This window comes from Mytilus trossulus, chromosome 11, assembly GCF_036588685.1.
Source record: "Mytilus trossulus isolate FHL-02 chromosome 11, PNRI_Mtr1.1.1.hap1, whole genome shotgun sequence".
Taxonomy (NCBI): Eukaryota; Metazoa; Mollusca; class Bivalvia; order Mytilida; family Mytilidae; genus Mytilus; species Mytilus trossulus.
This window is the reverse complement of record NC_086383.1, coordinates 40,364,542-40,388,190: the sequence shown is the minus strand read 5'-3', so window position 1 is coordinate 40,388,190 and position 23,649 is coordinate 40,364,542. Positions and strand designations below refer to the sequence as shown.

At 33.3% G+C, this 23,649-nt stretch overlaps 2 protein-coding genes across 4 annotated transcripts in view; both read left to right on the top strand.

Annotated features, from left to right (window-relative positions):
• Positions 1-23,649, top strand: part of LOC134691094 (transmembrane protein 47-like) — an 88,051-nt gene that overhangs the window by 3,151 nt on the left and 61,251 nt on the right. Inside the window, exons 1-3 of one of the 3 annotated variants that reach the window (XM_063551317.1) lie at positions 700-1,069; positions 5,352-5,495; positions 7,621-9,318. In XM_063551317.1, the coding sequence (XP_063407387.1) occupies positions 871-1,069; positions 5,352-5,495; positions 7,621-7,805 (528 nt within the window). In that variant the 5' untranslated portion in view covers positions 700-870 and the 3' untranslated portion in view covers positions 7,806-9,318. Of the gene's footprint in view, positions 1-699; positions 1,070-5,351; positions 5,496-7,620; positions 9,319-23,649 lie in introns of those variants that run through there. The other 2 variants (XR_010102094.1, XM_063551315.1) reach the window with 2 other exon arrangements.
• Positions 14,395-17,996, top strand: LOC134691093 (early endosome antigen 1-like). The gene is made up of 2 exons (XM_063551314.1): positions 14,395-15,500; positions 16,993-17,996. Exons 1-2 carry the CDS (start codon positions 14,417-14,419, stop codon positions 17,388-17,390), a joined length of 1,482 nt encoding a protein of 493 aa, XP_063407384.1. The 5' UTR covers positions 14,395-14,416; the 3' UTR covers positions 17,391-17,996.

The window sequence follows — 23,649 nt, the reverse complement described above, 5'->3', positions numbered from 1 at the left end:
AAGAGGGGGTTCAACCCCAGGACCCCCCTGGATCTGCTAATGGAATCCAGAAAACGAAACAATATCGATTTGTTATTAATTCTCTACAATTTCATGTGTTTGGCGTTAGTAGTCAGTGAAGTTTTTTCTCTCCTTGCTATTACAGTTATTAAGTGTTGTCTCTATATTTAGATTTGAAGTTTTTGATTGTTAACTTCCTTTTCCAAAGATTCAATTTATATTAGTGTATTATAACATGTATACATGATGGTCTTAAGGGTTTACAGATTAAAAAAAATGATAGACAAACATTGCAGAATAAAGGGGGAGGGCGAATCTAGAAAAAATAGGCAAGTATTATAAAGTATATGATAATGGATAAATTATTAGTTGAAATATGTAAATTGATAAATTAAATATATAAAACAAAGAGAAATATGTATTTAAATAAAGAATGGAGAAAATATGGTCGGAAAAATAAAAAGAATAAAAAAATGAGGGACGTCACCCCATTTATACACAAGTTTTTTTTTTTTTTTTTTTTAACATACAAGTTTTATAGACCTTAAAGTTTATCTGTAGTGTTTATCTCAATTATTTTCACCATGTGTGTGCAAGTGTTATAGCAAATATCCCAACAAATCAATTACAATGGATGAGAAATAAAATTTCCGGAAGCTATTAATAATATAGATACACACTCATCTTGTGATGGGAAATCAAAACAATTGAAAATAATTTGTGTCAGAAATCTTCAACGAGGAAATAATACAGTCAGTTTCCATGGTTACCACTTACATTTATCGTTCTGATTAGTTAACATACAAAGTATCAAAGTATAGCCAGCGTCATCATCAACCCAAATTATTTTTTTCCTGCCATTTTGTAAACATGCAGAGCTGCGCTGCTGTCACGGGACTAATCCTGCTCGTAATTACTGATCTTGGGACAATTATAAGTTACGCCACGCCCTTTTGGGTGGTATATTCTACAAACAGGGACCAAGGATTGTGGGCTCTCTGTGAGGGGACGAATTGTCAATGGATATACGATGCTAGCTTTCTTACAGGGAAAGAATTCCACAAGGAAGGTATTTATGCATATGTTTATACTTTGAAATTCGTATCTATAGTGCCAATTAGATTAAACAAAATGATCTTAAAAGGGACACGCTGTTAGATTGTATGTTATTACTTCTTTAGACCAATAGGAAACAGAGACATAATTTGACTATAGTATAAGTGACATATTTTATATTGTATACTTATTGACTGGGTATGAGTTGAATAATAAGTTTATTGTCCCCGACGTGCAACTATTGTCCTGCGGTATACTTGATATTTATCAGGTTACTATGATAGTCTCGCTCAGCAACCCTTTAATAAAATTGTGAATGGAAATTGGTAATACGTCAACGAGACAACGACCTGACCAAACAGAAAGTATAACAAGGTAAAATGGGGGGGGGGGGGGGGGGGAGGGGTACTGTGTAGAACGTGGCTTTGGACATTGTAGTTCACGTATATTGTCCTCAATATTGTATGAAAATTATAATATACAAAATGAATATTTAACGTATCCTGGAAAAGCCCATTGTCTTGGCTGTATAAGGAAATAAATTAATTTAGACGTAGTTATATATATGTGTTTCCTATGTACGATTACATTTCCTGATTTCCATAGGACCAATTTTTAAAGATCCTCACGATTCAAATTAACAGTATCAACGCCTCATGTGAACCATTAGGCTGTCCTTTTTTTTTTACAAATGAATTGAATTTGTCTACTTAATACCGCATTTTACCATATGTAACATTTCAAGTAGTTTATCCAATTTGCTTCAGTGGAATAGAATTAAAAACGATGTTGAATAATGAATGTACACAAATGTATATGGACATTTTTCAAAATCCTTTCGGTTCTATACTTCAATTTTACTTGGTGTTATCATCTTCCGGATTTTGAATCATGTCACAAAAAAATGCTATGCTCTCTTGTATTATAAGGCACCGACCTACCTTTCATCTATTTTTTTTTATGTTTGGGTGGTTGTGTGGTGTTTATTACACGTTTTCTAGAATATAGACACATATAGTATGACCCCAACAAAGATGATTGTGCCTTGTCCGATTTTTTTTTTTTTTTTTTTTTTTTTTTTTTTTTTATCTCACACTGTTTCCATATTGATTCATTTTTATTTTCATATTGTGACGGATATATCAGTTATATAATATATATTCCTCGTACAGTCATTTGAAAATAATATGAGAGCGGAAACCATGATTTTTACAGGAAATATTTTAAAGGCACTTATATAGTACTTTGAATTTCGATTTGGTTTTTAACTGTTCAACATTTATAAATAATTATTAGTAATATTTCAATATAACGGAGTTATGACGCCCAAAATAAATAAAATCATTTTATTAACAACAAAAAAGGAACAGAGTCTGTTATGAGGTCTTTGATTTCAATGTTGTATAGACAAACGGTTTCGATGCATTCCAGGATATTCTAGATCTATTTAAACTTTGGCCTTGAATATTTTCTGCTCTTTGGTCAGAGTTTTAAATATCTTTGACACATTCCCCGTTTCTATTCTCAATTCAATTTAAATTTCAGTTTGAGCTGTATCAGTTTCATATGTGTATTAGTAAAAACGAATTCATCTCGCCAAAAATTTATAGCTGAATTTTACCAGAATTGTTTAAAAATATCAAGTTTTTCCAAATTTATATTTTAGAGAAACACAAACGCATTAAGATTCAAAGTGGTTCGCAATGAAAAAAGTATAATTCTTCTGTAAATTCAGTTTATAACTAAGTTCGCAAGTAATCAGGTCGGTCTTTTCCAACTGTTTTTTAAAGTTTGTTATGTTGTTACTCCACTAAACTGGGTTAGGGCTGGCTTGTGTTTAGCAGTAAGGGGAGTGATTTTCTCAATGTTAAAGTCATTCTTAACGTGACTTTGAGATGAAAAACAGCGACGAGAGTCGTGTTCCTTTACTTTATTGTGTTTTATGTGCGTGTAATGTTTCATGTCATGAATTAATTTACTCTAAACTTTTTTATCCATTTAAATTAGAAGCATCTTATTCCAGCAAGTGTACTATGTTTTGGTTGTAATATCACGGTTTGTGTAAATAAGTTCATGAACTTTGATAATTTTTGTATGTGTAGCACTGAGATCTTTCAGCTGGAACGCCTGTAGTAAAGACTCTTTGTGTTTTTATTATAAAATAAATTGAGAATGGAAATGGGGACAGTGTCAAAGAGACTACAACCCGACCATATAGCCAAAATAAAACCCAAACCGAAGGACACCAATATGTCTGAGTGTTAGTGATAATGGAGGCCAAAATAAACGGTGACGTATACGGTAGTTGTTAATTTATGTGTCATTTTGGTCGTCAGTCTCATTGGCAATCTTACCACATTTTTTTTTTATATTTAAAACATATCATTCGACAAAATGAGAAGTGGAAACGGAGTATCTTATTTATCTTTTGTTTAATGGATTGACTGCAAAATATATGAGCATCTTAATATTATTTATTGAAAAGTGAAAAATTGCATCTATGAAGCTTTTCATGGTAATTCTTCGGTGTGAATCTGCATTTAATATTCACCACTGGACCGTTATTTTTATAAAGAAAATTATAACTGTAGGAAGCAACTTCACAACTGTCAGATATCAACACTGAACAGAGAAAAATACTTTAAAAAAATGAGATGATACAATGTAACATTTAAAGTGTTTAGTTTTACATATTTTTTATTTTAAGTGTTTAGTTTAAAACACTTAATTTTTAACTGAAGTGTTCAGTTTTACATACTTTTTATTTGAAGTGATCACTTAACCATGTTTACATACACATATATTTTTTCGAGCTATTAAAAAGCTCATCAGCCTTTTATTTTATATACGTTTTTGATGTGTTTCTCAGATTTGTTTTCTTCGAAGTTTATATATGTTTTGATGGTCTTGTTGTTATATATATTGCTCCTGTTTATTTTTCTATTACCCTCATTCTAATAAAGTTTAGTTTATTGATAGTACAGCGTGAAGATCTCCTGTCTGATATTGTCAGTAAACCTTCAGTATATAAAACTACTTTGATCATTTTTATCTGATAATTACCAATCATGTATATTGAGGGTCTATATGCAACAGTACTTTTTTCTTGTGAAGATAATATGTTACTCACTTACCTTTCCATGTTGAGGACCGTACTTTGACCTATAATAAGTTACTTTTACAAATTATTACTTGGTCTGGAGAGTTGTCTCATTAGCACTCATACCACATCTTCTTAATTATATTTAATCAATTATAGTGGGACATAAGGCTACACTGACAAGATTATTACACGTACAAAACAGTTAAAAGTTTAATTGATTTAAATGATAATAGTCAGTACTAACGCTGTCAGTACCGATTTTACTACACCAACAGTGGTTTCGCCAGGGGGAAAAGGGTGTGTTTCAGGTGATGGAACCAGCAGTGGTAGATCGTGAGGAAAAAAGGGGGGTTGGAACCCCATTTTTATGACGACAAATGCATTTGAATGGGGATACCCTCCTCATCTACCAGTTTGAATCCCCCTTTTAAAAACGGCTGGATCCGCATCAGATCAGAAGAAGACCCAATAAGTCAAACAAATCATCGCCACTAATTTCAAACAAGCATCAGTTCTAAAAATAAAATCAAGAAATGAATGAGGTTTCCTGCTAACCCTCACAAAACCCCCAAAGTACACCCAAAATAAACTGCTTATTTTACAATGTGTTATGACTTCCGTCCTGCAGATGAAAAAAAAATGTTTGAAAATAGAGTAAATGATAGACACGTGTTTAATTCATTAGAGGTTATAAATCAGATCAGCAGCCGACACTTATGTTTGTTATACAGGTTATAGTCTCTATTAGATTGTAATCAAACTTTCAACGGTTAAATTATTACACACGCATTTCGTGAAAATGTTAATGAACTTTGAATCATGAATGGGCGTAAAAAAAGCTAAGCTCAAGTCGTACTTGCGTCTTCAAGATGAAGTCCGTTTTATGCAGAGCTCCAGGTATCGGAACTTCATTTTCTCATATATATCATTGTATATATAGGCTATAGAAAGCCATTTTCGAAAATCTTATACAATTTTTGTTATTTTCTGATGGTTCTTAAATATAAATGTAAACAGCTGCTATTGTTAAAGGTATGAACAATTTTCCGCCAAATGAAACGAAAAACTTACAGCATGACGTCAATCAAGCAACAACTAATCACTTGTATTTCTCATGCCGAACAAGTTCAAACGGTCATTTCAATAAACGCTTCGAATATTCTTTCATATAATAAGTTACTTTACATTTCAGGTTGGTTTATAGCTGTGCAAGGTCTGATGTCAGTTGGATTAGCACTGTGCTTGCTTTCACTGTTAATTGCCACAATCTCACTATGTTGCCAAAAACAGAGTTGTTCCCCTTCTGGCACGATAGCAGGACTACTGTTGACAACGTGTGAGTCTTGTATTTGGATACAAAACCGTGTTCATTTATTTTTCTCTTATAACATATGCAGCTGTGGTATGGTAACCAATGAGACAAATACATGTATCTACCAGAGACCAAATGACGCAAAATTTCACAACTAGTTTAAATTGAGTGCAGCGCACATTTTGTAGTGCTAGTATATAAGTACTTGTTCAGCTTAAAAAATGGAATTAGGGTACTGTAGCATTGATATCGCAATAATAATAAACCGCCTAAATATGTTGTCTCGTGGCCCTGTTCGTATTGAGTGCGAAATGTGGAGGGTTCGAGCACCGGGAGGGTCAAACCAAAGACTTTTAAATTGGTATTTGCTGTTTCTTCGCAAGGCATTTGGCACTAAGGAGTAAGAGCAAATACGAATTGGCTTGAAGAATACTGTGTCAGGGTTTTAAGGTGACATGCCTGTCTGAGGTCTGGTATCCTATGAACGATCACGATGAACATTCGACCAGCGTGTCGTTCTAGTACAATGCAGGGTAAGGTCCGACCATTTGATATTCTGGGGTGGGTGGGGCAGGAGGATTTGTTTTGGATCAGTTATTTATTTTTGTAAACTAAGAGGACATATTATCTTTTTTCTGCACTATTGAAGCAAGATTTTTCATTTTCATTAAAGCAAGGGACTGATTATTTATTTTTACAACTATATTTTGATTTTATAATATTCGAAAACATACATTTTTTTAATATTTGTTTATCATAAATAATACATGTAGTGCATACATTGTACAAACACAGCATTACAGTTTGGTTGTAAACAATCTCATTTAAAAGTATTGGGAAACATATTTCACCGAGCAGAGCGAGGTAAATTTGTTTTGAAGGGTTTTGGAACTGCCTAAGGCCCAAGAAGCTATAGAACAAATGATGCAAACTTATGCATTCTTGGTGTTCCCCAGATCCTTTCTTAATCTGAAAATGCAAGTTCTGTTTTAATAATTTTTTGACAGTATTTTGGTCTCAAAGCAAAATGTTTAGATACAGTGTAAGACTTAAACGTTTCTAGGGACAACATCATAAGACCAATATGCATGATAAAGCAAAAAGGTAATTCACACAGTTAAGTCTGTGGTTGCTGTTTTTTTTTTAAACTCATGATCAAGTTAATAACAAAATTACTGAATTACAAAATGAATGCAACACTAACAGAATACAGAAGGGCAATCAATGAACAAATTTTTTAAAGACAAATAAATAAGAGACTTTGATCCCTTAAAATTAAGGGCTACCTCCGAGGGAAAACAGAACTTGCTTCTTGTAATGCACTCACGGTGAACACAATTTGATATGGAGACAGGCGTTTGGTTTTGAGTTATTTATTTTAAAATCCTCCTGCCTCCTACCCCCGGAATATCAAACCAAATGGTCGTCCCCTAAAAACAAGTAATTTTAAATTAAAATGGTCGCGTCCTGAATATGCATATTTGTTTGCCGCTGGATGTTGACCAGCCGTTCATCATAATCAGAATATTAGAATAGTCGTCTGATTTGTAACTGAATGTGTCCAATATTCGAGTGTGACAGGACTACCGTGGAATTGCATGGCGCGTGATATATCTTTAGCAGGAAACACTGTATGACCCCTTTTGGAGTGCATACTATGTACATGTAGTAATTTTTTTTTTATATGGTCGGGTTGTTGTCTATTTGACACATTCCCCATTTCCATTCTCAATTTTATTATTTTTTTCTTCTTTTTGTTAACTCTATTTGCATGTTTTTGATAGTGCTGATCAATTCATTTAGTGTGTCGTAAGAACTTTTCTGATTAAGCTTTACCAGTAACTCGAATAATACTGCGCCCTCTAGCGGCCTATAGCCTTAATGTAGCAATCGGAGATAAGACGGAGATCAACGGAATATAACGACTGACATTATTCGGGTTACTTTACCAGGGGCACCCAAACCAAAAACGTACGAAGCCAAGGATATATAAGTATACTTATACTATTTTATATGTGAGGAGTTACATTGTATATGCATGACAAAAAGAGAAACCAAAAGAACTAAATTAACTTTTGGTGAAATTTCAATGATAGTTTAAAGCGTTTTTTTTAGTATATGTAAGACGTATTATATTATCTAATTCCAGTTTTAGCCATGTGTGTTGCAGTGATCTTATTTGGAATAAAAGCTTCACAAGAGTTAAAAGTGACTGTTGGTTTTGATAGTAAAACTGATGATTGTTTTGGTTGGTCATTCTGGCTTGCAGCAGCATCAGCAGCTTTGTCATTAGCTACCTCCGGTGTATATGGATGTGCGTCACGGATAGATTGAAAACGAGACTTATCTCCTGCCCATTCCATATGAAATATGGACCAGACTTAGAAAAAAGTTACTCATTCATTTTGTATTATACATTTTTATTTTTAATTCATTTTATGATTCAGGATTTTAAAATATTTAAGTATATATACATTTTTTTTGTATTTAGAATTAAGTTATAAATATAATTTCGTAAAAAAAATCTGGTATAGAATTAAGACTTCATGTTTTATTTATAGTATAATTCAACTTGTATTTGAACAAGGTTGGTGCTGTCCCATCTAATTTATAAAAAATGTCCTCCGAAAATTGTTACTTATGTTTACGTATGCAATGATCTATCATAGAGGGCTCTCATGGGGTTTTTGATTATGTGATTACTTGGTCGTTTTTTTAATGATTATTTGATTATTAAACCAAATAGTTCATGATTATTTGATTACCTAGGACTGTATTTTTAGTTTATGATTATTTGATTACTAAAGATAAGCAAATATTTAATGATTATGTGATTATATTGGCAAAAAAATGGTGATTATGTGATTACTAGGACCCCCCCCCATGAGGGGCCTCATCATAAACTAACTTCTATTTATCGGAATTTCTAGTCAATTTGCCATGTGTACAATATTTCCGACATATACATGTAAATGTAGCTTTAGTTTCTCGTTTGAATTGTGTACATTGTCTTATCGGGGCCTTTTATAGCTGACTATGCGGTATGGGCTTTGCTCATTATTGAAGGCCGTACGGTGACCTATAGTTGTTAATGTTTCTGTCATTTTGGTCTTTTGTGGATAGTTGTCTCATTGGCAATCATACCACATCTTCTTTTTTTATACTGTTTGTTTTCATTTAAAAAGTAGAGATTATCCTACATTTGTTTTGTAGTATGAAAACTATTGAGTAAACTTTCTTTCAACATTTTACATGTTTATGTGTTAATATAAATGAAGACCAACTGGGTAAAAAATACACAGTGTCTGATATATTTATTATTTATTACCTTGTATATATATGTCGATGGCATTGCCCAGATTTTTCACAGCCCAGATTTTTCACTGCATTTATGGAATTTTTCGTTTAAGGAGGTAGATCTAGCTTAAGGGAAATAACTCTTAAACTTATCAGTACGTTTGTGTCAACCATTTTCATAAATACATCCTAAGTTTCAGGGTTACATAGATTATTTCCAATCTGTTGTATGTAAATGCTTGCAATACATTGATGAAACTTGACTTTTAAAAATGTGTAACTGATTTAAAGAGTTATCTCCCTGAATCAAGGGATAACCCCTTAAATTCTCTTTTATTTGGTAATTGATGAATCCAATTCAAGCGCCATTGATGAGTCTAGTTTAGACGAAATTGTGGTCTGACATTATTTTATGTATAAACTTTATTTCTATGACAATCAAGTAGATTGTTTACCTCTATTTACGATATATGTATATATATATTATAAGAATTTCTCACATATTATTTGTGCACCTGTATTTTTATAATAAAATGCCTGATTATATTTACTTTGAAACTTTTTTTTTATTTTATGTTTTCACAAGATTCGACCTCACCGATGAATTTTATGAATCTGAGATTGCGTCAAAGATTAACTTTCATAAACTGACTAATTTCGACTGCGAATAATACAATTGAGAATGTAAATGGGATAGATAGTTATCAAAAGTACCAGGATTATATTTTAGTACGCCAGACGCGCGTCTAGAAAGAGCAGAAAACAGCCGAAGAACACCAATGGGTCTTAAAAAAACCTGCACAACCGGAGTCGAGTTATAGCTGGCTCTAAAACAAAAATTTGAACTAGTTTATTTCACAGTGTTTGCTCATAGTAGAAGGTCGTGTCATCACCTTTACAGTTTTGTACACTGTCATGTACATCTACATCACGTTGTCTATGGTCGATATTTGTCTCATTGACAAACATACATGTACGACCACCATTCTCCTAATTTGCAAATATATTCATAGCTTTAATCAAGAGGCGTCATTATGATAGCTCTGAGTTCTTATACAGATTGGTCTATTCTTAAGGTGGTACCCAACACTTTAACTAACATTAATTTGGCTCGTTTAATTTGCCGATAAAGTATTTACTTTGACCCTTTGACAAAAATATAAAAATTTGAAAAAAATTTGAACCAACCGTTTTATCAGAAAAATTACACTGGTTACTAGTATATAGCAGTTTGACAAACACTTATTTTGATCATTGAGAAGCTTAATATTTTCTTAACAACACAAATTAATTAAAACATTTAGCTTATTTTACAGAGTTATCTCCCTGTAGTTTTAAATACCACCTTAATGTCCTTTTTTGTATTGACTGGCTCTTTCAACATTTTGGTCTCGAGCATTACTGAAGATGTATTAATTGTCGAAATACGCATCTGGTGAATACACATTAGTACCGCTTATGTGTTTACTACCACTGGGTCAATAAGTCTGGACGGTCGACTGTTAGTCCCCGAGGGTGTCACCAGTACTAAAATCCTGCCTCAAAATTATAGATATTGTTAGATCATTAAAGTTCATTGTTATACATTTTTATATTAATTATACACAATTTAGATTAAGAAATACACTTTTTCGTGAATAGCTCAGATTCCTTTTCTGGATTTTGCATTTTTTCAATTCTTTTTACTTTGATCAGATCTTCTAAGATAATTTTTTAGTTTCGGATTATTAAATATTTACGCATCTGGTGCAGAAAAAAATTATACCGTTGTTGTTACGAAATAGTGAACATCATAGTTATACCACATCTTCTTATTTTTAAATTAGAAAATCTCTTTCGTTGACACCACCATGGCGAAAACTGAACGACGACAAAAAGACGAACAAATTCACAAAACACCAATTAAAAGAAAAATAAAAGACCGAAGAATACAAACACGACCAATAACCGGAGATGACTAAAATACATTTCAGTTGGTCATTGGCAAAAATGACAACATCAACAATAAGAAACTCATACAATGCACGAACACAAACAGACATATGGAAATCAGCTTAAAAACTGTACCATGGTGTGAGAATGTATAAGATCTTTATTTCTAAAAACATTATTATTAATTTATAAAGACACATGTACATAATCTGTCGTTTAGAAATCAAATTTGGTTTAAAAATTGTATATTTGTAAAACTTTTGGGCAACGGGAGGCAACTCTAAACACAATTACATTTTGTACATGAGGACGAAGAAAGAATTAACGTTGGACATATTTAAGAAAAGTCAGGAATACATCTCAAAATATGACGTTTCAACTGTAATTACTCAGAACAATCATATTTGATTTATAATTGAAACTGAGAAAAAATAAGAATTTCTGACTTTATTCAAAATTATATGATGTTAAAGAAGTATTAAGTCTGGTACAAGAACCGTTCGATATTATACATGTATATATGTTTAGCCACAATAACTTGCCAACATATGTTAATAAGGCAGCAGCTAGTCTATAAAGGTAAATAATATTATACACTATTCCAACCCATAACTCATCAACCTCTAAACCGCACGAGTCTAAAAAAAGAGGCCAGCAACAAACTACAGATGTATCTTGCGATTGGCTCATCTTCCTTGCAAGTGTTATTCTTAGATTTTATCATTTACCTACATGAATTTGGGACCCGTCTGCATTTCTATCATTTGACTTGAAATTTGTTGTAGACCAGAATATCCTGATTTTTTTTCGCTCCTTTAAATTGAAGTTTGAGATGTTTCATTTCGATGACTTCTACATAACGTGTTCGGCATTTATAGCCGACTATATACGGTATGGATTGCTCTCATTATTGAAGTCCGTACGGTTGACTACTACATTTACATGTTCGTGTTGTTTATTCTTTAGTTTTCTATGTTGTGTCATGTGTACTATTGTTTTTCTGTTTGTCTTTTTCATTTTTAGCCATGGCGTTGTCAGTTTGTTTTAGATTTATGAGTTTGACTGTCCCTTTGGTATCTTTCATCCCTCTTTTACATCATTTGAAGTTTTGTGGATACTCATTGGCAATGATAACACTTCTCCTTATGTTTGTGTTACACTGAAGCATATTTATTGAGTGGGTATTCTTAATGTACCAAAGAATTGAAAGCCAGAAATTTATAAACCAGTTGATGTAGAAATATTCGGATCTATGAGAATAAAAGGCACCCAACACATTAAGAATAGTCAAATTCATTTATGGAAATATCTGATGGAATTTTGTATTAGTCATTTGTTTATAATCATCAACTGAAAATTTGGGAATTAAACTTGTTCCCGACTTTGAACTAACATGAGCAACGCGACAATTGACATATGTGGAGCAGGACCTGCTTACCTTCCGGAACACCTGAGATCATCCTACGTTTTTGGTGTCGTTTGTGTTGCTTGGTCTTGAGGGGGGATAGGAGCGGTCCTGATACCTAAATCTCGGGCTTAAAAACATGAAATCCCGAAATCTCGGCTTGAAAAACAAAATACTGGGGTCCCGGTATAAAAAAAAATCCCGAATTTCGAAAGGGTCAATCCCAAAATCCCGAGCTTAAAAGCACCCGACCCCGGAGTTCCGATAAAGGTCCTATCACCCACAGTTTTCATTGTTGTGTTCGTGTTGCTCGGTCTTTAGTTTTTTCTATTTTGTGTTTGTTTACTATTGTTATTTTTTTACCTTTTTCAGCCATAGCGTTTTAGTTTTATTTTCGACTTATAAGTTTGCATAACCATTTGATATTTTTTGCCTCTCTTTGAGACATTTGCTATTAATCATGCTTCAAAATGTAGTACCTACCACTGACTTCTGAATTTTATTGAGCTTCAAGCAATGGTATTCGAAGATTTAGAATCTAAGAAAGGAACCAATATCTTTAATTTGTATATAATTTATCATTTCGAACTGGAAACTATTAAACAAAAAAGTCATGTAAAGCCGGACTAAGTAAATGCATAAGAGTCCCAGTTTCTATTAATGTGTTGATTCATTGCTGAATTTCACACAGAGTTATCTAGCATTGGTTGTTATGTTTGAATTAAAGTCTGGCTCTTCCAAAAAAAATGCAACTAAAGGATTACATAAAAAAATAAATGAAGGATAAAAAACTTCATTCAAATAGTTTGGGGTTGGGGTGTCAAAAGTTTTGTTTAATTGACATCGATTTTATATATATACTTATTGGTCAATCAATTTTTCCCAAATTAAGTTAAGAGGAGGGTAGGGGGTCAGTGAAAAAACTATATGAATAATTTTTTTTATCCTATATTGAACTTTTGATGTCGTCCCTAAACGGTGTTTTTTGTTGACCTTAGCGGAACTTGTTATTGTGACCTTTAACGGCGTTTTCTTGTAGACTTTAGCGGAGGTCATTTTGTGGACTTAAGATGAAAGTTTGTGGACTTTTGCGGTGTTATGGACTTAAGTGGAAATTTGTTGTGGACTTTTGCAGTGTTTTGGACTTTAGATGAATTGTGGACTACATGTATAACGGTGTCACAGTGCATATTTATAAAATTTAAAATAATCAAACCCACCAGTACGTGTATACTGATTTTATTATCTTATCACCCGGCAAATAAATAAAACATTTGTTTTACAAATATATACGAAAAGACTCATTAATCACACTTTGGTCTATATCATGTGATAAACGATATAACTATTCACGATGGTCTGAATGGGGAATATTATCGATTTTTTGTGTGTTTTTTTTAACGCTACTTTTAGGCTGTTTCGTGAATCAGTTTTGTTGCGGCCCGTTTTTATTGGTGGAGAAAGCCGGAGTGTCCGTAATAAATCACCGACCTTCGATAGGAAAACTGATAGTCCTAGTCAAATATGACCAGAGGAGTCGAGTACACCCACAAGAGCGGGGTTAGAAATCACAACCTCAGTGTTGACTGGCTAGTGATAACATTAGTAACCCCTAGAACCCTCGGCCATCGAGTTACCTTTAATAATAATAATTACATTAGAAGTATGTTCCATTATAATATGTTCTTCTGATTGGCTGCATTGCAATCTCGCGTAATTCCTTAAGCAACTTCATTACACAAAAAAAAATATCATTCATTATGACACGAGGTTCCACAATAAAGTGCACTGGTGAATGAAATAAAAACTCAGTGATAAAAATCGTGTTTTCATGATCCTAGTTGAAAAATGTGATTTTAAGTATTGATAGCTCCTATTTGTAACTTCATCGGGTTGCAAAAATGTGTTCCGCGTTTCATACAAAATGTACTTCGGTCAACGCTTTTACATCCCAATGAAGTTACAAAAAGAAGCAATCAATTCTTAAATACATAGAGAGTAATTATGTACAAATAAAAAAAAAAGTATAGAGGAACTGTTCAAAATATAAAGTATAGAGAAAATAGACCAAAATATAAAGAACAAGGAAGATGACATAAAAATACAAGAATACAGAAATGAAGATCCCCCTTCCAGATCCCCCTACATGTACAGGACAAGGTATATTAAAGTAAATAAAATTAATTGAAATGTATATGTTTGTTATCTGTTATCGCAAACCACATTAAGTTAAGTTATAAAAACAAGTAGTATAAATCGTCTCAGTTAAACCATTTCAACATTATTTAGGCTTCTCAGGATTGGTGTCGAAATGCATTGGAAGTGTTGTTTTATTGTTTGGGTTCTTTGTTGGTGTTCTACTACTTCTTTTCTGGTCTCAAATTCATCCACGGATCCCCAATATCAGCAGTTGTCACAACAGCAACACGAATTGGAGCAGTTAGTTAACCAGATGAAATATGTTCTGCTGGCTACGAAAGACAGACTTGAAGTCTTGGAGAACTCTCAGACTGGTTTACCGACAATGGAAAAGTATAATGATACAGACATGCGCAATGAATTAGAAAGTTTGAAAAAACACTATACCGTGCTGCAATCGGAAAATCAGAATTTGAAACAAGGTTTAAGTGAACTGCAACTTAATTTTACCGACACAAAGCTTAAGAACAACGAATTCGAAAGTTTGAAAAAACAACTTACTGTGCTTCAATTGGAAAATCAGAATCTTAAAACAAGTTTAAAAGATCTACAACATAATTTTACGGACACAAAAACCAAACTTGAGCATTTGAATAATGTTTCGGTAGAAAACCAAAATTTGAAAATCAATTTTAGCATTTTGCAACATCAAAGTATTTCGCTTGAAAGGAACTTTGCAGACTTAAAACATGAATTAAATCAGACAAAGAAATATTTAGGGCATTTTGAAACCGACATGAGAAACGAGATGAGGCAAACAAAGAATTCGAGTCAGATGTGCAATTCAAAATGTTCAAATGTTTTACATTTATTAAATACACTTGATACAAAAACTGGAAACCAATTCATGAACTTAACTGGAAGAATTATCAATGCCGAGAATAACTTTAGTTTTATAAATAGTAAATTGAACCAGATTGAACAACAGAGCGCTAGTTTAAATATCAAAGTTGCTGGAAATGATCAAAAACTTACTGCGCTCGAAAGTCGAATGCATTCCCAAATTCAACAAATTAACCAGAACTATAGTACAAGTGTCATCGCAATTGATCACGCCATTGATAACTTAGAAAGAAAAACCGACAGTGGAATTACAAATCTTACTGGTAGGACAGTTACTCTTGAACAAAATTTGGGAACCATAGACAATAAAGTAACGCACGCATTACAGAGTGTAACATCGTCAACTGAGAAAGGTAATATACATCATGATGTATATCGCGTTGTTAATGAAATATTCACAATCTTTTCTCAAACATAACCTCATGTTAATCTCATCAAAATCTCACGTTCGATGAGTTTGAATTGTTTTTGTCCCTTTGCGTAAAATATTTCTAAGGTTTCCTATTTGAGTACGTGCTTGGTTACCATATAAGTAGGAGCAGGATCTGCTTACCCTTCCGGAGCACCTGAGATCGCCCCTAGTTTTTGTCGGGGTTCGTGTTGTTTATTCTTTAGTTTTCTATGTTGTGTCATGTGTACTCTTGTTTGTGTGTTTGTCTTTTTCATTTTTAGCCATGGCGTTGTCAGTTTGTTTTAGAATTATGAGTTTGACTGTCCCTTTGGTATCTTTCGTCCCTCTTGTAGAGTGTATTTGATAAAATTAAACAAGAAAGCCTCTCAAAAATGTACATTATTGATTTTCATGATTTTGTGCCAAAGCTCCAGTTAATCATATTTTGCTGATAATAGTTATTCTAACTGTGTTGAAGACCAACTGTTGACCCTGGACATTTTCAGCTCTTCGGTCGGGTTACTGTCTCTGTTTAACACATTCCTATTTCGATTCTAAATTTCATGTTTACCAGATAATATCAAGATACTTTCAGAGATTATATGTACTATCATTCCCGGATCTGATGAGGTTTTTTCTTGCTCGTTAAATAGTTTGTCGCTTTACATTTGTGTGTTGGGGACTGAACGATTGATTTGATTAGTTATTTGCACAAAAATGTCGGCATTCACCTCAAAATCTAACCTTTCCCAGTATCGAAATTCCCCTCGAACATAGATAGTCAAAATAGTTACTCGAGTTGAATCATGTGTATATCATCAGAAAAGACACTGATGTTTACATAAAACTACAGGGAGATCACTCTTAAGATATCATCTGAACGTTTCAATCACGTTCTTTTATTAGGGAAATATTAGGCTCCTAAATAGTCAAAATAAGAGTTTGTCAAACAGCTTTAATATATCCAATGATTTTTTTTCCGATAAAGGCTTAGTGTTTGGTGCAAATTTTTAAATGTTTGTTTATTTGTCAACCGGTCGAAGTAGATATTTTGTCAAAATTTTATGAAAATGAAACGAGCCAAATTAGTTTTAGTCAAGGTCTTTGCCCACGTTTCCACTTTAAACATACTAGGCTCATAATTTAGTGCACCAGACGCGTGTTTCTGCTACTAAAAACTCACGAATGACGATCGAATGAAATAAGTTAAAAGGCAAAAAACGTACTAAATTAGAGCAGTGATGGTCAAAACTTTCGGAAGGTTAAAATAATAATAGACAGGAAGTGACGATATAATCCTTCCTGATCGAGTCTTTACATTGGTGGTTATTGGTGAGTGTGGGTCTGAATTCCCGCTCTTTAGTATAATATACTCTCTTTTTTTAGCTTAATTAATGCTTATCGGTTTATTTTTTTTCTTGTCAATGTTTTTTATATATATTTTTTTCTTTCAGTTGGATTTACCGCCTGTGCTAATACAAGGACAGTAAATGTAGGATTAGGTATACCATTCGACGATATAAAAGAGTCTCATGGAATCCATAACCTTGACCAACTCAAAACTAGGGGAGAATTCGTATGCGAGAAACCAGGGCTCTATCTCATATCTGCACATATTAGTTCTCAGAACCCAGGAGCTGATTTTAGCATAAAAACAAATAAAATGGACGTAACGAGAGTTCAAGTTGTACCTTTAGCACCGCCCACAAATACACAAGGAAACTTACATACCGGAAGTGGATTAGTCATAGTGGAACTGGATAATTCCGACTATGTGTGGATTGAGCCGTATTCTAAAAATATGAAAGTGTGGTATTTTTTTTCGTGCTTATCAATTGTAAAGTTAAAGTGATAAATATATAAAAGTTGAAACACTTTTTTCGGAAAAAAACGGATAATCATATTTTCATGTTCTGTAATTATTGCCCTTTAAATTGAAGATTGATAGACGTTAAAGTTATTTTCGAAAACAATTCAGTATAAAAAAAGAAAAGATGTTTTTTAACTCTCGAATAAAAAGACTTTGAGGCCGAAACTCATAAGTTTTAAGTTGTTATAAAAAATTATTAACATTTTATAATTCTTTGTCCTTTATGTTGTGGAATTTTTTATTGGTCAACACGATAATGCAATAACTTGTCTCTCGGAGAGCAACGCGATATATACCGTGAGTTTCGCACTAGTATTTACCAATATAAATCTGTCATCGTAATATTTCATTTGAACTATGGTGGCTACATGTCTCGAAGACACTCATATCTCATTTTATAATTTTTACTTAGTATGATTAATAGCACTTGGTTGTAGATTTCGCCTTTTTAGGAAGGGAAGACCATCTAACGCTTGTTAATTATACGAATGAATAGATGCGACAGACGTCGATTACTTCCGTTTACTAACACCATTTCGCACCGAAATTTCTTTTTGTTTTCAAAAAGGTTCGCTTACCTTTCTGTACTTTGAAAGCCATTTTTTAAATGATCAAAAGCTGTAAAGTGATCTTCCGATATAAGACTGATATATACATGTTTTGATTTCTATATTAAGAGAGTTTCTTTTTTTCCCGGAAATAAGATAATAATTTATTTATGACAAGCATTTGATTACAGGATATGAAAAAGAATAGTGACGGTCACCATGGTAACTAGTCACACGTAAAACATATAGCAGTATCTTACAAAACTAATAAAATGTAACGATTACCCAAAACCGTTCCAATATTAGATTGATTATTCACCTCGTTCCTTATCTGCTGAACATGCTGACTGGGTGACAAGGGGACTTAACCCTTCATTATCAACGTTTTGATAGGTCAGAACAATGAAGAATTATTGCATTATTTCTTGTTCGATGTAACAATAAAGATACGATTCATCATAATCCAAAAGACAAATATGTTGATTTATCAGCATATGGCCTTCAACAATGGAAAAATAAACCGCATTGTAAGTTATGTATATATATTTAATATAAAATGAATGGGCAGTTCAAATAGCAACTGATTAATGGTTTAAACAATAACAAGAATGAGACACAGCATCCATAATAACCCTTGATTCACAGGCAATAAAGAATGCGGTAGAGATAAACATGCTTTTTTTATATATATAAATAAGGCCGTTAGTTTTTCTCATTTGAATTGTTTTATCGGGGCCTTTTATAGCTGACTATGCGGTATAGGCTTTGCTCATTGTTGAAGGCCGTATGGTGACCTATAGTTGTTAATGTTTGTGTCAGTTTGGTCTTTTGTGGATAGTTGTTCTCATTGGCAATCATACCACATCTTCTTTTTTTTTTATATTATATCTCTTTGACACATTCCACATTTCCATTCTCAATTTGATTGAAAGTGCCCGACCTTTCGAACAACTGTTTGACAGAACGACACAAGAACAAACAGTTAAAGAGCGCTTACAGCTACCTCTCGTTTACAAAAGAAAATTTGCAATCATTGATTTGGAAAATTTACAAACGCCATCACGAGTTGGTTGTCTTTTTTTGCGTAACCCCAATCATGTTGTCCTTTTCCCTCTCAGGTGAACACATGGAAGGAGACTGCTCCTCGAATTTGCACTTAAAAAAGTTAGAAACACGGCGATTACCAGGTTCTGTTTACTTTTCAATAGCAGATGAGATATACTAGAATAGATATAGGAAGATGTAGTGTGAGTGCCAATGAGACAACTCCTCTCCATCCAAATAACAATTTAAAAAAAGTAAACCATTATAGTTCAATGTTCGGCCTTCAACACGGAGCCTTGGCTTACACCGAACAACAAGCTTTAAAGGGCCCCAAAATTACTAGTGTAAAACCATTCTAACGGGAAAACCAACGGTCTTATCTATATTAAAAAACGAGAAACGAGAAACACGTATATATTACATAAACAAACGACTGTACATCAGATTCCTGTAGAATGTTTGTTTTGATGAAGTTTGAATATCCCTAAGTTTTTTTTTCACCTTTTCCTTTTTGTACAGTTTAAAACTAGAGCAGGTCCGCAAAGCGGGTGGTGGAGGTGGTGTCCCGTCATTTTTTAAAGGGAGATTTCCAACCATATGTCCCAATTCAAAAAAAGCAATGATAGTAAAAAAGGGAGTTCCAACCTTCATAATTATAGCCTCACCGATCCGCCACTGGAAATAAATCTGGTTTGTCGTAATCTTTCAACTTAACAATCATGATAATATCTTATTCAACATAATTTACAGTAAGTGCAATCAGCTTTAACCTCCTAACAAGTAACATTATATATCCTGTAAGTATGCTTCTTCGATCGCTAGCCAAGGATTACGATCCACTCCCCTATTCTCCACCCTTGGCGGATTTAGCCAACTTTTGTAAGAACAATGTTGCGCCATCTATCGGTCAATTAAGTCACGCCCATTCCGAATACATTATTCTAAGCCAATTGTACGTAGTTCTTAGAGGTCATTGAAGTTCAGAAGGAAAATATTTAAACAAGTGTCACCAAATAACGTATTTTGCTATGAGGATGAAATAAGAAAACATCGGGAGGTTAAGGTCAAAGTAATTCCCCTAAAAAATATATGTTCTATGTAGTTATCTAGTTTTAAACTGTTCCAAGTTACTGTGTACTTAAAATATATATAAATATTAATTTAGTCAGAAAAAACTTAAATGGTAGACAATTTCAAGTCTCTCAGAATGACAGAGGGATACCAATCATGATGACAACTATACGTGCAATAATAATCAATGGTGGGTATCTACCCGAACTAATACGCAGATGGTAACGGAAGCCTTTTGAAATATTTAATCACTTACTACATAAAAAAGAGAATGGATATAGGGAATATGTCAAAGAGACAACAACACGAACAAATAGCAGACAACAGCTGAAGGCCACCAATGTGTCTTTAACGCATTGAGAAAATCCCGGTCCTCAGCTGACCCGTAAACAAAATGTGTACAAGTTCAGAGAAAATGGAGGTCACATTAAACTCCAAAACATATAAATGAACTAAAACAATAAAGAAAAAACACACAAGACTTACAAAGGCCAAAGGCTCTTGACCTAGGACATGCGGCTGGGTTAAACATGTTTTGTGAGATCTCAACACTACCCATATCTCTCTAGCCAATATAGAATAAAAAAGCACATAGCAATATGCACAGTAAAACCAAGTTTAAAAACATGCAAACAAAATGTAATGATACATAAATGGAACAAAGGACTACTAGCAGTAACTGTCTTGCCAGCTCCAGACTCCAATTAAAATAATTGAAAGATTATCGTTTCCATAATAAAAAAATAAAGTACAATTCCTCCGGCTAGGGGTTTAGCGTCATACCATTATCATAAAATATATGAGAAGAACTTAACCCGTATCAAGCCAACAAATAATAAATGTTTTGACTAGTTTGTGATATCGAACACCATGTACTCATATCAGCACACCAGATAAGAGATCTGTGAGGTGTAAGAAAAACTTCCATTTTTGCTATCACAAGAGGAAAATTCAGAAGAAATAAAGAAAATTCAACGTCACAATAAAATTACGACCAATCATTTGCTGAGAACAAATTTTTCACTAGAGAATAGAAATATTTTTTTCACACTGTTCAGGAAATGTGAAAACAGCATGAAAATTAGAAAAAATTGAATAATCAACCAATATATCAGCTTATTTGTGGGGACTAACGTTCAAATTGATTTTTCATGTTATTTTGAGAAGCATGATTGCATAAATACAACGTCGTGACGTACATTTTACTAAGGAACTCATTTCGAGCAACACAAATAGCACCACATTTGAATCGAGATCTGCTAACCCTTCTGCATGTTCTGGAACACCTGAAAATCAACCCCAGCGCAGTTTTTGTTGATGATTCTTTAGTTTTCATTGTTGTATGTCTTTTGATTTGCCGTGGCTTTGGCAGTTTGTTTTCGACTTATGAGTTTGAATTTAACTTTGGTATCTTTCTCCTCTCTGGTTTATCAAAGTTTGGGAATCCTTCAGCTATTTTACACTTCATTTGCAACGGCATTATTTCAAAATGAAAGGGACCGAAATGGTTATCAAAGTAAAATGGACCAGGATTATAATTAGTCTTTATAAGACTCAGCAGTGACGCTTAGATCAAAATAGTTATAAAGCAAAACAAGTACAAAGTTGAAGAGCATTGCTGACCCGAAATTCCAAAAAGTTGTGTCATATACGGCTAAGGTAATCTATTCCTTGGATAAGGAAATCCTTAGTGTATCGAAAAATTAAAAGTTTTGTCAACAAGAAATTTATTAAAATGACATATAATTGATATTCATGTCAACACAGTAACTCCTTGACCTCAATTCGTTAATGACGTTTTATCTACAATTGCGTATTTTTGATTCTAGAGTTTCATTCATTTAAATATAAGCGTACTCATTATCACATTTCTATTAGATTTATTGGTATACTAGTAGATGCACAATTTAATCTGAATCAGGAGTACATGTTTCAATGACACTATGATAAATGGTAAGCGGAAGAAGGGATCCCGTAGACCGCCCTACGTCACGATTCATGAATTATGCATATTCTATTTATAGGCTATTTTTAAACGATTCGGAAAATACTAATGCTAAAAATAGAATTTTCTTAACATGTAAAACTATCTTAAAAAAAACGATGCAAAATCATTAAGTTTCATGGAGGGTTATTTTCGTAGAACGTGATCGCGTTTTTTTATTTCACGTTCAACGTGTTTTCACTTTTTTATTTTACGTGCAGTCGTGCAAAACAGCTAGGTGTTCAACATGTTCTGCTTTTGTACTTTTTATACGTGCTTCGTGATTCAAATATAAAAAAAGAAGATGTGGTATGATTGCCAATGAGACAACTATCCACAAAAGACCAAAATGACACAAAAATTAACAACTATAGATCAACGCACGGCCTTCAACAATGAGCAAAGCCCATACCGCATAGGTCAGCTATAAAAGGCCCCGATAAGACAATGTAAATCAATTCAAACGAGAAAACTAACGGCCTGATTTATGTAAAAAAAAATAACGAAAAACAAATATGTAACACATAAACAAACGACAACCACTGAATTACAGGCTCCTGACTTGGGACAGGCACATACATAAATAATGTGGCGGGGTTAAACATGTTAGCGGTATCCCAACCATCCCCCTAACCTGGGACAGTGGTATAACAGTACAACATAAGAACGAACTATAAAAATCAGTTGAAAATTTTAAAGGCTTAAAATGCTTATTTTGCTTGCTCAGTATTTTTCACAAAAAAAAACCACTAGACAGGGATCGTCAACATGCTCAAGAACGAAATTGAATTAATTTTGTTTCCGTTATAAGAAATGATAAGGCGGTAAGGCCAATGATGTTGTTCCTTTATTTGCATTTTAAAAGTTAAGAATATCTTTCATGATACACTTTTTTAAACGCTGTAAATTATTTAAATCATAAATGTGTACACACTAAATAGGGAATATTAAGTAAAACAGAGAGTTCACATGTACAAGAGGACAGTGACTCAGTCACAAAAGGTTCACCTTAAAGTCTTTATTTTTTCTTGCAACTTTCATGACAGAAACTATTTCACGTTCAACGTGAAATGGTGTCTTAAATAGGAAATTGTTCCGCATTACAGTAGCATATATCATTGTGCCCTCATTAAGCAAATACAGTCATATTCCTTTTTAAGATATATATAATATAGATACTTTGATGTAGGCAAATTGAAAAAAAAACATGTAGCTTACACGTTCTTAGACACGAGACATTTCCTTTACAGGGTGTGAGGGGGTTGGGGCGGGGGTGCTGGTCTTCGTTTCCACTGTTAATTGTTTATAATGAAGCTACATGTTCTATTAGGGCGTTCTATAGGATCTTCTGGGCGGTCTACATGATCCCCTGTTGTCTGAACCTTATATTTTTACTATAGAACGTTCTATAGGAAATCCTATATTGTTTGTTTATCATGTATATAACGAAAAGACGTTCTACAGGAACATCTGGGCAGTCTATGGGATCCCCTGTTTTCTGAACATTATATATAAACTTTAAGACGTTCTATTGGATACCTTATTGTTTGTTTTTGATGTCTCTACTAGAGGACTTTCTACGGGATCCCTTGGT

Excerpts from the sequence above, each read along its gene's own strand:
- LOC134691093 (XM_063551314.1), top strand. The coding sequence starts at position 14,417 with ATGCATTGGAAGTGTTGTTTTATTGTTTGGGTTCTTTGTTGGTGTTCT. Across the intron at positions 15,501-16,992 it reads AACATCGTCAACTGAGAAAG|TTGGATTTACCGCCTGTGCT; the intron begins GTAATATACATC and ends TTTTTCTTTCAG.